The following is a 15723-nucleotide window of genomic DNA, read 5'->3' as shown; positions in this document are numbered from 1 at the left end:
AACAAAATGAACAAACAAAAAATCAAATAACCCAATTTAAAAAGGGGCAAAGAACCTGAACAGACATTTCTCAAAAGAAGACATACAATTGGCCAATAGGCACATGAAAAAAAATGCTCAACTTCACTAGTCATCAGGAAAGTGCAAATTAAAATCACAACGAGATGTCATTTTATTCCAGTTAGAATGGCTATTAGCAAAAAACAAAAAACAAATAAAAACACAGAAAATAACAAATGCTGGTGAGGATGAGGAAAGGGAATCCTCCTACATAGTTGGTGGCAATGTAAGTCAGTACAGCCTCTGTGGAAATCAGTATGGGGGTTCCTCAGAGAACTAAAAATTGAACTACCATGTGACCCAGCAATTCCGCTACTGGGTATATACAAAGGAAATGAAATCAGTATTTCGAAGGGACACCAGCACTGAAACACTATTCACAATAGCCAAGAGATGGGATCAACCTAAATGCCCATCCACAGATGAATGGATTAAAAAACAAACAAACAAAAAAAAATCAGTATTTCGAAGGGACACCAGCACTGAAACACTATTCACAATAGCCAACAGATGGGATCAACCTAAATGCCCATCCACAGATGAATGGATTAAAAAACAAACAAACAAAAACCTGTGGTATATATACACAGTGGAATGCTGCTAAGCTATAATAAAAATATTGTCATTTGCAGCGACATGGATGGAGCTGGAGACCATCATGTTAAGTGAAGTAAGCCAGGCACAGGAAGACAAATACCACATGTCACTCATATGTGAATCTGAAAGAAAAAAAAAATGTGGTTCTCAGAGTAGTGGAGAGTAGAATAATGGTTACCAGGGAAGGGGATATGGGGAAGGGAAGTGGTAGACTAAGGGTCACAAAGCTATGCTGTCTACCCTAAATGAATCAAGGTATAATATATGTATGTATTGAAACAACAGACTGTACCCCACAAATATGCACAAATAAACATTAAAAAAACAACACTACCAGTCATACTGGATTAGGCTCCACCTTAATGTATTCATTTTTAACCTAATCAACTTCTACAAGACTGTATCTCCAAATATGGTTACATTCTGAGGTACTGGGGTTACAAACCTCAACATATAAATTTGGGGAGGACGCAATTCAGTCCCTAACAGAAACTCTGGAAAATAGTTTAGAAATTTCTTAAAATAATAACACACATGCACACACACAAAAAATATTCCCTATATTTTTAGTGTATGCGAAACTTGTGTCCTGAGCTAATAGAGAAGTGTTTTCCCAGTGGTGCCATATCCATATAGCAGACACAGGAGACGCCCAGAAGCCAATATGTGCAAGCCTTAATGAATTTAACAATGAGAAGATCAATGCATGAAAGGATGACACGACGGTAATAACAAAGTGGTCACTTCTAGTCTTTTTTATTACATGCCTCCACTAAACATCCCTTTTAATAGAATACTGTCCAAACCAGAGGTATAGGAAGGGATCTGCAAACTAAGCTCTTAGCGTCACGTGGCAGGCGTGGATCTGTTTCATTAAAGCTTCCCTTCCCCGTTCTGAAAATCTGTGTGATTCTGGAGCTAGCTCATCAGATCAAATGAAATGCTCTCACAAAGCGTTTTGGGAAAATCACAAAGCAGATGAATTCTTACCACTGTTACTGACAAGATCACCTCATTCTCAGAGATTATTATATTGGCACATTTCCTTTCTAGAGTTATACTTATTAAACAAGACATTTATGGCATAACATGCAAAATCACTCCCTGTAGTCAAGAGATTAAATTTAGTTTCCTCTTTTTAACTAAAACAAAGTGCTAGCTCCCAGAAGCATCAATCTATATGTGCTCTAAGATTTAAAGAACTTTATGTCAAAATCTCGAAGTATTAGTTTTTATAAACACTTTTATAAACAAAATATTAGCCTTTCTTTATAAACACTACACTAACAGCAAAAGAACTTTCAAAAATTGCTTTTTTGCAATAAACACAAGAGCCCCTATATTACTGCTGCAATCGATACTTGATATGAAAGCACCCAACTCACTCTTGGAACGTAGTAGACACACATGGAGTTGTATAGTGCTACTTTCTGACAGGTGCTGTGCCATCAAATAAGCACAACTCCTGGGATGCAAATCAATACCAACCACAGCGATACTTGATATGAAAGCACCCAACTCACTCTTGGAACATAGTAGACACACATGGAGTTGTATAGTGCTACTTTCTGACAGGTGCTGTGCCATCAAATAAGCACAACTCCTGGGATGCAAATCAATACCAACCACAGCTAAGTGTGATCATGGTACAACCACTTTCTACTTAATCTCTGGCTGTGTGATCCTTCTCTGATAGCCTGTATTTCTTGATTCAGCAGTTCAAGTTCCTAGTTCTCTGCTGCAAAATAACATGCTTTGGGCCTATCCTCACATCACATCCAATTTGTGTTTTCTTCTCTATCACCAGTGCACTTAGAATTGTACTGATACCCACTGCCCAAGTTAAGATTTTTTCCCCCTAATTCTTTGCACTCACTGTTTCATGTTTCTTCTCTAGAAATAAACAGCTATAATGCTGAAACATATGGATGGTATCTAGAGGTAAGGGTGTTAAAATTATGTGATAAAATATTTACAATTGGAATTTTAACAAACGTCAATATCCAATAATAAAAGACTAGCATAATTATGGATAGTTATATAATGGAACGTTATACAGTCAGTACAAATGATGAGGACTCTACACATGCTGATAACAGAATTAAAAAGATTAGGTGAAAAAAAAAATCAGTGTCAAAAATGTGTATGGTACATTTTCAAAACATTTTTAAAAGTGTGTTTGAAATACCCCACACTTAAAGTTGCTTTAAAATGAGCAGGATAAGTGGACATTAGAAAAGAGAAGACTGGCTGGACAGTATAGTAAAATTATTCACAGAATTTTAAAAACCGATGGTTGTTCTTAAGCTTAAATTGTGCTTAGCTGAACAACTTATTTCCTCTAAGTCTGCCAATCTGTCTCACACACACACACAACTGGATGTATTTTTAAAAACATGTTAACTGGTTGCCTTGAGGGAGTTGGGACTGGATGGGAGACTTTTTTCATAATATACTTTTTCATTTCTTTGTGTTTTTGCTTTGTGTATATTACCAATTTTTAACAAATAATTTTTAACTTGCAAGATAATAAAGGTTCTTGAATAGTCCGCTTTTATCTGTTCGCCAAGCCTGCTCTGACTGGAATGCTCTTCCCTCCAGATATTCAAATGGTTCATCCATCCCCCACCTCAGGACTTTATATAATTATTTTGTTATATAGAGGGACAGACTCTTCCCCCACTTAAGAAAAACATCTCCCCTACTCCTGTAAGTATGCCAGTCTCTATCCTTTACCATGTTTTGTTTTTCTTATAGCACTTATTGCCAACTGACATTAAATTCCATATTTGTTTATTTTCACATCTCTCCCCCACTTAAGAAAAACATCTCCCCTACTCCTGTAAGTATGCCAGTCTCTATCCTTTACCATGTTTTATTTTTCTTATAGCACTTATTGCCAACTGACATTAAATTCCATATTTGTTTATTTTCACATCTGGTCATTGAGACAATGGCATTTTGTTGGTTTGTTCTCTCCTAGCCACTAGAATAGTACTCAGCCCAAACCTGGACTCAATGTATGCTTAATTTAAGAAATAAATAATTTGGAAGGTAGAGTAGATCTAAGAAGTAACTATATAGCACTGACATACACTATAGTATTTCTCACCTTGGGGGGAGAAATTTGTAGTGTAGTTGAAAAGAGCTACCCTACCTCTTCTCTGAAAGACACACCTGTACACATATAACATAGGAACTGGTGTTGAAAACCTCAGGTTGGAAGTTCAAGGACATCAGAACTAACAACTCTTTCATTAATCTAAAAGAAATTAACATTGAATCTGAAGCTGTTAACCTAAAGGCCACCAATCACGTCAATGAAGATGACTCCAGAGATACAGAGAAGACCAAATAATTCATGCCTACTACTGAACTCATACATGAACTTGTTAACTCCCAGCTGCACATTTCAAATGCAATCCAATTTTCTGTGATGTCAAATTCATATGCCTAAATTTATTAAATGGTACTAAATTACCTCTACATTTAGATTTGAATTTTCTACTAATCAATTTAAGTAAATGAGGTAGGGGAAAAAAAGACAAAACATAGACTAAGATAGGAAAATACACTTCAATTAACACATCTTTTCCTTTGAAGGGTAAAAATTTTATTTTTGAGGAAATTCTTACTGCACATTTTCAAAGAGAGTCACATAAGAAAGCAAAAATGTTATCCTCCCCTCATCCTAGAAATAAATAAAAAGGGCATAAAATTTCTTTTTAAATCGTGACACTTGGAAGTTTAGCACCACCATCCAAAATGAACAAAAAAGGGAAAAAAAGCATTTACTATATATTTCAGATTTCTTTGGCTGGGGTTTTCCCCATGTGTGAACATCTTTTTTCTCAATTCATATTAGCAAAACAGTAAAAACCAGGAAAAAAATATAAACCTAGTGGTTGCTGAAACTGGGGAGGGTGCTGTCTTGTCTTCTGTGCAGGCATTCCTGGGATCTCAGCTTTCTGAAAAAATCTGCTGACATTTTTCTTTGCAGTTGTTAGTTCCTTAAAGAATAATGGTAAACATTCTAATGTCCAAATCTTGGTTAGTCTTCCACCTTATTGCTTGGATGTTTCTTTGGTGTTGGTAAGGTCGTGGTCTGCTTTTTCCTTTATTTTATTTTTGAATGGTCATTAATACTTTAGGTCACCTGGAAAAAAATTAAGATCAAACTTAAACAAAATGACTAAGAGTTAAAGAATAAAAAAGAAAAAAATTATCTATTTTTCATATATATAATCTAGAAAAAACAGTATTTCAAAAGCTCTAAACAAAATCTACACATCATGTACAGATTTATAAACTATACATTAATGGAAACTCTTACTTTTTCAGTATTTTCCTTAAAGAGAAAAGGCAGTACATAATGGTAAAAATTTTGTTAAACTGTATAAAAATCTTACCGTCATAATGCCTTACCAAATAATCATTCATTTTAGTGGCTGCATCATAGCTCCTAATACAGATATACCACAATTGGCTACTTCCCCTATGTCAGACAGATTGTAAATAGCAGAAATATTTTCCCCCATATTTTGGATTATTTCCTTAGGAACAATACCTAGAAATAATGTTACTCTCAGTAAAAGGCTATGGTCCTTTTTAAATGATTAATATATAACTCTTAAGTCAGTTAATACAAGTTTGAATAGAGTTTGTATTTCTATGATAAACTGCCCATATTACCTAGAGATAAAATAGAATATTGCCAGCACCCCAAATGTCCACCCAATGAAAGGATGATTAAATTGTAAATCACTGTGTACTAAAGTAGACGGCATTAAAAAGCAGGAACTTATAATAATTCCAAGACTTTATTTATGAAATTTCAACAATTTTTTGAAAAATAACACTGACACTATAAGTTTTGAAACCTCTCTTTTACCTAAAAACTAATGAAAAGGGTAACAACGAAGAAATATAAAACTCTAAAGTCTCAGGTAAAAGGGTGAATGAAACCAACTATGACAAACTTTTAACAGGCTGGTTCTGTAATTGGGATGGTCTTTCTAGCTATATTTCTATCTGTATAAATGACATTTCAAAATAAACAAAAAAAAAAGTAGGAAACAACAATGATGAAAATAACAAGCTAACCTTTATTAAGAGGTTAATTCTTTAAAACACCCTATTCTAATCACTTATACATTATTTCACTTAATCTTTGCAACAACCCTAGATGCTAAATAATTAATACCTGCATTTTACCAGTAGCAGACATTACTGAGGTAGAGGATAAATAAACTGCCCAAGATCACCCAGCAAATGAGATGCAATAGAGCCTGAGCTGGATAAACAACCCCCTTGGCTCTTACACATTATATTGCACTGTCTCAAAATGCATAGTGTTCAAAAAAAAAAAAAAAGAGACAGAAATAAAAATAAATAAAGTTGGCAACCAAAGAAAAAAGAGAAAAAAAAAAAACACACTCTTCACTCTAGTTTATTTTACAGATAGTCTCCTGATACTAAAACCAGGCCTTTGTCAGAAACTTTAAAACTATCAAATTGGCTGGTAGGTACCACAAAAATGAAGCATTAGTTTTTCTAAGTGGTACTAACAGTTAAAATCTGTCGGGCTGGCCCCGTGGTGCACTCGGGAGAGTACAGCGCTTGGGAGCGCAGTGCTGGCGACACCAAGCCAACGGTTGCGATCCCCTTACTAGTCACAAAAAAGACAAAAAAAAAAAAAAATCTGTCTGTCTAGAAAAAAGTAGTTGACTATCTTCAACTCTGACAATGTTTATACCCCCAAAGCTTATTGAAATAAGGTCAATCCCAGAGGTATTTACCCACCAAAACTCCTTTTCCCCAGAATCCAATGGAGAGGAGGGTATGGCACAGATGAATTGCAGAACTAATCGTACAACTAATCTATACCACTGTTGAGAAATCAATAACATTTGAAAGAACACATCAACTCGAGACCAGGATGCCCAAGCTCTTACCCTGTAGATGGTGAAGGTGCCTGGGGAGCCTGGTGTTACTCAGCACTGCTCTGCTCGGTGGCTGGAGCAGGGTTCTCAGTCGGTGCTTCACCTACTCTGGTCTAAAACACAAAGCAAAGCCACATCCAGAATCAATCCAGATGAGAGTGGAAAGTTCAAGACTAAAATGTCTTAAAAGTTTGAATGTTTCTGCCTATGAAGGAAAATCACTGTGCAAAAATTTAACTACTCAGATATGAGTCAAAAGTAGAAATAAGTACCACAGAAGAATGGCCCCCAAATGGCAACTAAATACCACTATCCTCCATGAAGTCTATGATTTACAATTGCTTTCAATTCATGCTTAGAGCTTCTTCTCTATAAACACTGTCCTTTATTTGGAGAGCCCGAAATGTTTTAGCTCTGAGTCCCAATTAGTATGGGTAATTCGTTCAGAGAATGTTAGTTAGCTGAACTGAAATATTTAGTTTATGTTATGTGTAAGACATACTCTATACACATGAATCTTTAGCAAAATATTATATGAGAGTTCTTCAAAAAGTCCATGGAAAGATTCACATTATCTCTTAATTCTATTGTTACATGAATTTTTTAAGGTATCCTCATATTTAAGTGATAAGTTATCTTATAATAGATCACTCTTAGAAATGCTAAAGTTTGACATGACTAAGGACTCTCTGGCAACACTGACTGGTTGGATTTACCTCTTTGCCATCTTGTGAAGGAGCAGTGGGAGGACGGGGGCGACGCCGATAGTTGTAGGGACGCCGGTAACCACGGCGAGTAGACGGCTGGTTTGGACCACTGGCTGCTTGTTGATTCTCTTTATCTTCAGCCTCTCCAACAGCTGGAGCAGGTCGTGGGCGGGGAGGCCCCCTATAGCAGAGGACACAGAACAAAAGAAAACAAGTGTAACAGAACAGGGATTCTCAAGAATATGAGAATAACTCATATAAGGTTACATTTATTTTTAAAGATAAAAAGTCAAACGATTAGTACTTATTGCTAGAATTATTCACAGGTCATTACAGCAAATGGAACAAAAGTTTCGTGGAAAAAACCTTGTTTTTCTATCATTTTCCCCTTCGTTTGAATACATATTTCTAGCATGAAACATACTGAACACATACTATGTGCCTACCACGATTAGTACTTATTGCTAGAATTATTCACAGGTCATTGCAGCAAATGGAACAAAAGTTTCGTGGAAAAAACCTTGTTTTTCTATCATTTTTCCCTTCGTTTGAATACATATTTCTAGCATGAAACATACTGAACACATACTATGTGCCTACCAGGCCCTTTGATAGGCACTAAGGAAAATGAAAAAAGAAAAAAATAAATTGGTCTTGTATCTGCCCTCCGTGAACAGAGTTTAGTGGACACTAAGAGAATTAAACATGGGAAGAAAACTGACAGTATTATGTGCCAGAGCCTGTGCTAGCAGGTTTTCACATTAAATATTTAATTTTAATGCAAATTCTGTGAGCTAGATTTATAGTGAGAAAACCAGGAGGTTAGAGACGGTAGGTATCTGTGAACCGTATGAGTATGGAAATGCTGCTTTTATAGATCAAAAAGGGTCAAATATGACTTTCCCAAGCTATGAATAGACAGAGCCAGGATTCACATACACAAGCATCTCCTCTCAGTTTCATCACACATTTTTTATAAAATCTTTTATTTTGAGTCATTAGTAATTAATTATTAGTGAATATGCCTACAACTGGAATAAATCTGAAGAAGGAAAACGAAAACCAGTACAAATCCTTTCCCAATATATTTACTTTCAACAAATCCATATCGACAAATTTCAAGACAGTGTAACGTCATTCAGGAATGAGGTTCTACTTTTTCCATTTAACTCAAGGTAAAGGAACAGGCGGGTTCAATATAAAAAGCTCCAAAAGGATCTTAAGGAGTCTAGTCCAATTCAGTCTTCACAAGGGATGAAGTGCAAATTAAAAATCCACCCCTTCACTAATATTAAAATCACCGGAGGTAATAATGTCTAATATTTATTAAAGACTTACTATACTGGCTACCATATTAAACATCTTAGACGTGTTAGCACATTTAATTCTATCAGCAATTGTAGAATATTTTTTAACGTCCATTTTATAGACCTGGTGACTAAGGCTCAGAGAGTCCAAAAAATTGCCCAAGGACATACAGCTCCTAAACTGCAGAGTGAGAATTTAAATACAGACAACTTGATCCATGGCCTGACTTAACCTCTAACACTAGACAGCCTCAGTTATTAAAATATTCAATATCCCAAACACTTAATTCTTTCTCTATTTGTAGCACTATCATTAAATTGCCCACCAGTTAATTTTTATTAAATTAAATGAGATAAACAGATATCGAGTATGAATTTGTATCATATAAAAATTATAGAATACAAATAATGCTTTGGTACTAAAAGTTCCAGTTGTTAAGCATGGGGAAAATGCCACACCACCGTCTGAAAACATACACTAAAGAGTCCCCCAAAACTCTGCAGTGTAGACCAGGTAGGCACACCTCCTAACCACATAATAATTCCACAAGACAGACCCATAGTATCCTCATCCATCTCTTGCCACTCATGAATCCTTCAACTGATCATCAGATAGTGGAGAATGTTACGTACCTACGATACCTGGGGCGGTAAGTTGGATTTCGATGAACTGGTCCCTGCAGTTGTGCTCCCTCTGGGACTCCATCCTTCATCTCTCCCATCTCACCAGCCTAGAGAGAACAATGATGGCTGACAGTGAGTGTCATGGGGCATGCAGAAGACACACAGAACCTAAGTTAGTTGTGTTCAGAACTTCTTTAAAAAGCAAGAAATAAAATGTTTCATTAAAAAACTGGACATTCTCAGCTGTAACAGTGAATTATTTATTGATTAGATCTTTGTGAATGATAGGAAAGGAAGAAAAACTCATTCCTACTATAACAGTCTTTTGCCTTATCCCAGAGCCCCAACTTTATTTTACAATATTGACTTAACATTTTGAAATCTGACACATTCCCTTCAGCTCTTGAAAGAAAACCTACTTTATAAAAGGAAATGGAATGACATACCACATTTAAGCAATGATACCTTCTCTCTCGTTTCAAACTCAGAGCCACTAATTCTACAAACTGGCATCTCTTCAATAGCATGAACAGTTCTACAAAGGTTCTTCCCACCTCACTATCACGAGTTGTATCCAAATCTTAACCACACCTTCAGCTCTGATTTCTTCCTTTTTTTCCTTTTATCTGCTGGTGTATTCATGTATAACATTAAACAAAAAAATATACCTTCTTGATGACAAATGTAATAAAATTAACTTATTTTGTATAACTTTCAGGAGGAAGAATGAACAATTAAAAACTAACAAACAAAAAAAAAAATCAAGCAACATTCTCTGAAATTCTTTACCATACCTCCATATCTCAACTTTTTCTTTTCTCAAAACTAACATCTCCTCTTCTACCTCAGGGCCAAATACCATCCTTCATATTTGACTGAGAAAATGAAAACAGAAGAGAATTTCCACATTCTCCCATTATCGAATCTACCAACCCACCTGAACTTGTAATAATTTTCTTCTTTCCCATTACACTGGTCCATGCTTATATCAAAAACCGACCCCTCTATTCTTACCAAGCAGAGCAGACTGACTTTATTTATCTCTTCCTTCTCTTCTTCACTATGAACTATTATCGAATCTACCAACCCACCTGAACTTGTAATAATTTTCTTCTCTCCCATTACACTGGTCCACGCTCATATCAAAAACCGACCCCGCTTTTCTTACCAAGCAGAGCAGACTGACTTTATTTATCTCTTCCTTCTCTTCTTCACTATGAACTTTTTTCCTTGTCTACTCCATCATTTCCATCCAGGCATATAAACATATTGAAATAGCACCCATCTTTTAAAATTTTTTTAAATTTTGAAATAATCACAAACGGAGAAGTTGGAAGTATAGAATCTAATCCTCAGACCCCGTTCGAGTTTCACCATGAATCCCGATGTCTTTTACAGCAAAAAGACCCACTGAGAATCATACACTGAATTAAGTTCTATCTTTTTTTTTTTGGTCTGGAACAGTTCTACCTGGCTTTCATGGCCTTGACACCTTTAAAGATTTCAAGCCAGTTATTTTGTATCACTTCCCTCAATTTGGGTTGTTTGGTATTTCCTAATGATTAGATCTTATCTTTGGCAGAGAAGTCACAGTAGTGACACTGCATTCTTCTCACTGCATCTGTCTGGTGGCACGTAGTTTCAGTTTGTACCACTACTGACAACATTCACTTGGTTAAGGTAGTATCTGCCAGGGCCCTTCCACTACTGTTTACTCTAACCTTCTTTGTAATGAATACTTTGTGAGAAAGTATTTTCAAAGTCTGTAAATATCCTATTCCTCATCAAATTTTTCAATATATTCATTTATTTATATCTGTATGGACTCATTGTTCTCTTTTATTCAATGAGTCTGTTACTATCATTACTGGCCAATAGGAACCTCCTCAAGCTGGCTCATATGCTTTTGACTTGTCTCCAACATTCTCTGAGTACTTCCTTGCTTTCTGGCACAACAAGATGTTCCAGGCTCATATTACACCTTCTCTGTCCCAGCTCTGAAATCAGCATTTCTCTAAAGGAGCTTCGTTTTACTGAAGAACAGTATTTAGAAATGAAAAACTGAGGGCCAGGTATGCTCAATGCTACTAAGTTGTCACAGCTTTCAGGACCTTTCAGTAGACAGAACTCCTTAGTTCACACACACACATACTCACCTATGCATACCTATATATGCATAGGTGTCTGTTTATGTGTACAGATGAATATGTGTGTATGACAAATACATATGCCTACCTTGATCTGCCCCACCAAATGGCTTTAGAATTAAGTCCCTGGTGAGATAAGGAGTAAGAGAGACCAGGCGTACCTGACCATTGCTAAAAATCTTATCAAACAAAAATGTTGCCCTGATTCCACATCCTCCCCCAACTACCATCCCATGTCTTTGAGCTCCTTTACAGAAATACATATTAAAGAAAAACCATTCCCCTCCTTTACCACCACCACAGAAACCTCCTCTTCCCCACCCTTTGCTATCTTTCAATCCTCACAAAACTTTTGTCCTCACCATACCACGGACCTCCAAGTTACCAAACCCAACAATCAATTCTCAGTTGAATTTCCCCTATTTATCAATAGCAACATTTCCTTCGTGAAATACATTCTCCCAGATAGCTCCTTCTCATTGTCCTTTGCTAGACAATCCTCATATTCCTAATCATTAACTGTTGGTATGCCCCAAAACTCAGTCCTAGGATCACTTTTCCACCTGCACTCATTTTACAGTTACTCTCATCCTGCCCTATCCAAAATTATACCGACAGCCCCCTTCAGCCTTTGCACACGCCATTCCCTTTGCCATTCGTGCTCTTTCCTGGTACCTGAATGACTTGCACCCTTGCTTCATTTAGGTCTCTTCTCAAATATCACTCAGTGTGCCCCCAAAGACTGTCAACCACCATGGGTATCTGAAACTACACCTTCCTTCCTCCAGCAACTTTCTACCTCTTGACTCTGCTTTGTTTTATTTTTCTGCCTACTCGACAGCTCCATTTATAGGTGAATTTTAATGCAGAAAAAAGATCTCCAAAGAATTTTTGCCTCCACCCCCAAACCCAATCTTTCCATATTTGTTTAAATCAAAAACCGTAGGAGTATTGTTTACTCTTCATATTAAACCAAATGCTGTCACTTTTATGCTTCAAACACTTCCCAAATCTGACCATATACCACCCCTTCTACTGCCAGCACTCTAATCCAGCCCATGTCCACCTCTCCACTGGGAAATTACAGTAGCTGGCCTCCCTACTTCCACTCTTCCTCTCTGTGGCCTAGTCTCCATAAAACATTCCAATAATCTCTTAAATGCTTTTCTTCTCTGTTCAGATCCTTTTACTGGCTGCTTGTTGCATTTAGAGTAGGTCAAAAGTCCTTAGAGTGCTCTATCAAACACTCCCCACCTCCCCTAAGACCTCCCCCTAATCCACCGCCCACCTCCTCCCATCCACTCACACCGGCCCCCACTCACATGAGCCTCCTTTTAGTTTCCTAAACAAGCTAAGCCACTTCTTCCTCAGAAATTTTGCTTCACAAAAAAAGACCAACAAAACAGCAGTTACCATGGGTCAAGGATGAGAGTATCCTTGGATGAAAGAATGAGAACAGCACAGACAGACAGACCGAATTTAAGTCAAACGCAACCACCTGTTGCCCATGTAACCTTAGGTAAATTTGCCGATTATTTTTAAATACTCAAATCTCTTCATTTGGAACAACAACAAAAAATATAGAAAACCACAGCTTTCATGAAGCTATAGAGAAGATTTCATAAGAATTTATTTCAAACATCTGCCAAACAATTTTGCTCCCCTCCCTCCACCATGTAATTTTTTTTCTCACAGCTGATAAGTAGTAGATATTAGTTCAGTGACTGGTTCTTTCTAATTTCCAAATATGTATAACCACTATCTTTAAAAATGGAAATCATTTGGTGACTTATGTATCACGCTATATTATGTCCTTAGTTCATAAGGAAAATACCACTGACCAGCATATTATCATTTTTTCCCTATTGTGTCCAGTAAATTTTACGGTGTTGTCTAAAAAATGTTCATATAGACTTTTTAATCTGATCTCAATTTTTACCACGATAGAGATCTAGCTATACTTTTAAGACACTGCACTGACAACCTTGAGGTAGCTTAGTTATGTGGAAGAGAGCTTTAGGAATTTTCACTTAACGCTACTGAATGGCTTAAGCAGACTTCTTAGTCACTGAACACTCTAATGTCATATGTGTTAGAAAGATTCTAAGGAAAAATTGCTGAAAGAATCTAAGATAACTTTTACTTCCAACATGAAATGGGTGAGAAAGTCAGTCTGCATTACAAACAACTAAATTCAGTTAATTTATGACAATATTCAAAACTAATTTTCAACCTTTTGTAAATCATGTTCTATGTTCTACATGGCACTAAGGAATTGCTTTGCTCTGAACCTTCAATTCCTAAGGTAAAATGTAGTTTATTTCAAAAGAGATGGAAGAGAATCATCACCTTCTCAGCAGATGTGATACATATGTATATGCTAAGTACTAAGAATGATTATTTCAGGAAGGCACTACTAAGGCACTAAAAATACATTAGTATCACAATCTCACTGATATTTCCTGTCCTCATCTCCTGAAGCCCAAAGTACTGCACTAAAGAAACCTACTATGCCTCATGTACCCAATCTCTCCATATATGTAAGTCTACTTGTTATTTTTAGCACATTTGTCAGGGGCAGCTGTTGAAGAGTAGAAGGGAAAAAACAAGAAGCAATGTAGAAAGAACATAGTCATGCATGATGGCATAGGAGAAGGGTAGCAAAGAACAGACTGAACATAATGTTCAGTCAAGACATTAAGAAAAAACAAACCACCCGACCCCAAAGACACTAAGGAGGAAAAAGTTGTAGCCAGTGATAACAAAAATAATGACCTAGGTCCAGTTTTCCAAGTTTCCTGGGAACTGCAAAGTTGATGTAAAGCTTATTAATCACAAAACAAATCCACAACTGTACTGATAATATTTTGCAGTTAAAAAGGAGAATCAATATTCAACAACATGCATTCTGTTAGGTCTTCTTAAAAAAATCAGCACCATCTCATCAATATTTAGTACTTTATAAATGTTATGTTGCAGGCACTATACTAAACTCTTTAGTTGTCATAACTCCATGATGCAGGCATTTAATGCTTCCATTTAATCAATAAACAACCTCATCTCTCTAAAACTTGGTTTTCTCAAAACCTCAATGATCATAAGTAGGAGACAGGATTCAAATTCAAGCTTTGTCTGACTTCAGAGTCCATACTCTTACATATACCAGCTCTCACTCTACCTTATTTCTTTTCTTCTTCTATAAACTAGACACTTTACCCTCCCCAATGTGTTCCCCTATTACAGGCTTGGCTCATGCGGTTGTGCTTTTAGAAATGTTTCTAGAATGACTGCTCTGAAAAGCAGACTGCAGGCCTTGCCTCAGCTTTTGCAGCATCAGGAAGCCACAAGCAGGGTTTTATTTCCGGCAGCTGGTGTTGGAGGAGAAGGAGGAGGAAGAGGAGGCAGAGAAGGATGGAAGGGTGAAGAGCGCTGAAGAGAAGTCCCAGGTGCAATTTTACCTGCATTCTGTTGGGATGGGGAAAGACCCGTGAGCGACGGTCAAAGGTCTGTCCCACGTGGTAAGGCGGGAACCGCCGCTGCCGGTACTGAGGGCGATACTGGGGTCGGCGCAGCTGATTCCGGGCCCCAGAGAACTGCCCGTCAGTGGCAGGGGGCTCAAATCCTTCACTGCTGCCGCTCCCTTCCTCCTCCTCCTCCCCAGCGTACTAGCGAAGCAAAGAAACAGAGATTCAGAAGGAGTTTCAGCAAGGAAAGAACCAGAGAATACCATTTAGGATGAATATCACCAAAGAAAATAAATCTCCCAAAAGCAATAATCCCTCCTATTATGCAGACAAAATGCATTTAACCCAGATTATCATATGACTACCTGGGATAAACTACATTAAGATTCAAGTAGATCTGTGCAGACAAAATACAAAGCAGCAGAAAAGCAAAAGCAATCGATCTATAATGAATTTAAATCATCTACTTAGAACTGGTGACTATCAGTTGACCAATCACCCACAGTATCTATTTAGCTCTACCAAATGTATGTCTCCAGACATTTACCATCCACTAGGGCAAAATCAGGGTAAAGCCAAGAAAGGATGCTCATGATGTTATTGACATAGTTGACCTAAGTAGCATTCTTCCTACAGTAGTTCTCATAGTGTGGACAGGGGTCAACCAGGTCAGACTACTCTCATAATGCTACTGAGATGCACTTTACCTTTTTCCAGCTCATTCTTTCATGAGTGCATGTGGGTCTTCCAGAGGCTACAGTGGCAATTGTGGTCTCTCAACAGATGGAATGCAAAAACAGATAGGAGAACCCAGCTATCTTCTATTAAACTATACATCACAGAGGTTTGCACATGTGTAAAGCAATACCACTCTT

General features: G+C 37.1%; 1 protein-coding gene across 1 annotated transcript in view; it reads right to left on the bottom strand.

Annotated features, from left to right (window-relative positions):
• Positions 1 to 4247: 4247 nt before the first annotated feature.
• Positions 4248 to 15723, bottom strand: part of YBX3 (Y box binding protein 3) — a gene marked incomplete at its 5' end in the record, with an annotated part of 25959 nt that continues 14483 nt past the window's right edge. Inside the window, 5 exons of the mRNA XM_008593401.1 lie at positions 4248 to 4813; positions 6612 to 6712; positions 7316 to 7487; positions 9247 to 9344; positions 14843 to 15049. Coding sequence (XP_008591623.1) covers positions 6647 to 6712; positions 7316 to 7487; positions 9247 to 9344; positions 14843 to 15049 — 543 coding nt within the window. The remainder of the gene's footprint in view (positions 4814 to 6611; positions 6713 to 7315; positions 7488 to 9246; positions 9345 to 14842; positions 15050 to 15723) is intronic.

The sequence above is a fragment of the Galeopterus variegatus genome, unplaced genomic scaffold, assembly GCF_000696425.1.
Source record: "Galeopterus variegatus unplaced genomic scaffold, G_variegatus-3.0.2 Scaffold9099, whole genome shotgun sequence".
In the NCBI taxonomy this organism is placed as follows: Eukaryota; Metazoa; Chordata; class Mammalia; order Dermoptera; family Cynocephalidae; genus Galeopterus; species Galeopterus variegatus.
The sequence above is the reverse complement of the archived record's forward strand: the minus strand, read 5'-3'. Positions and strand labels throughout refer to the sequence as shown.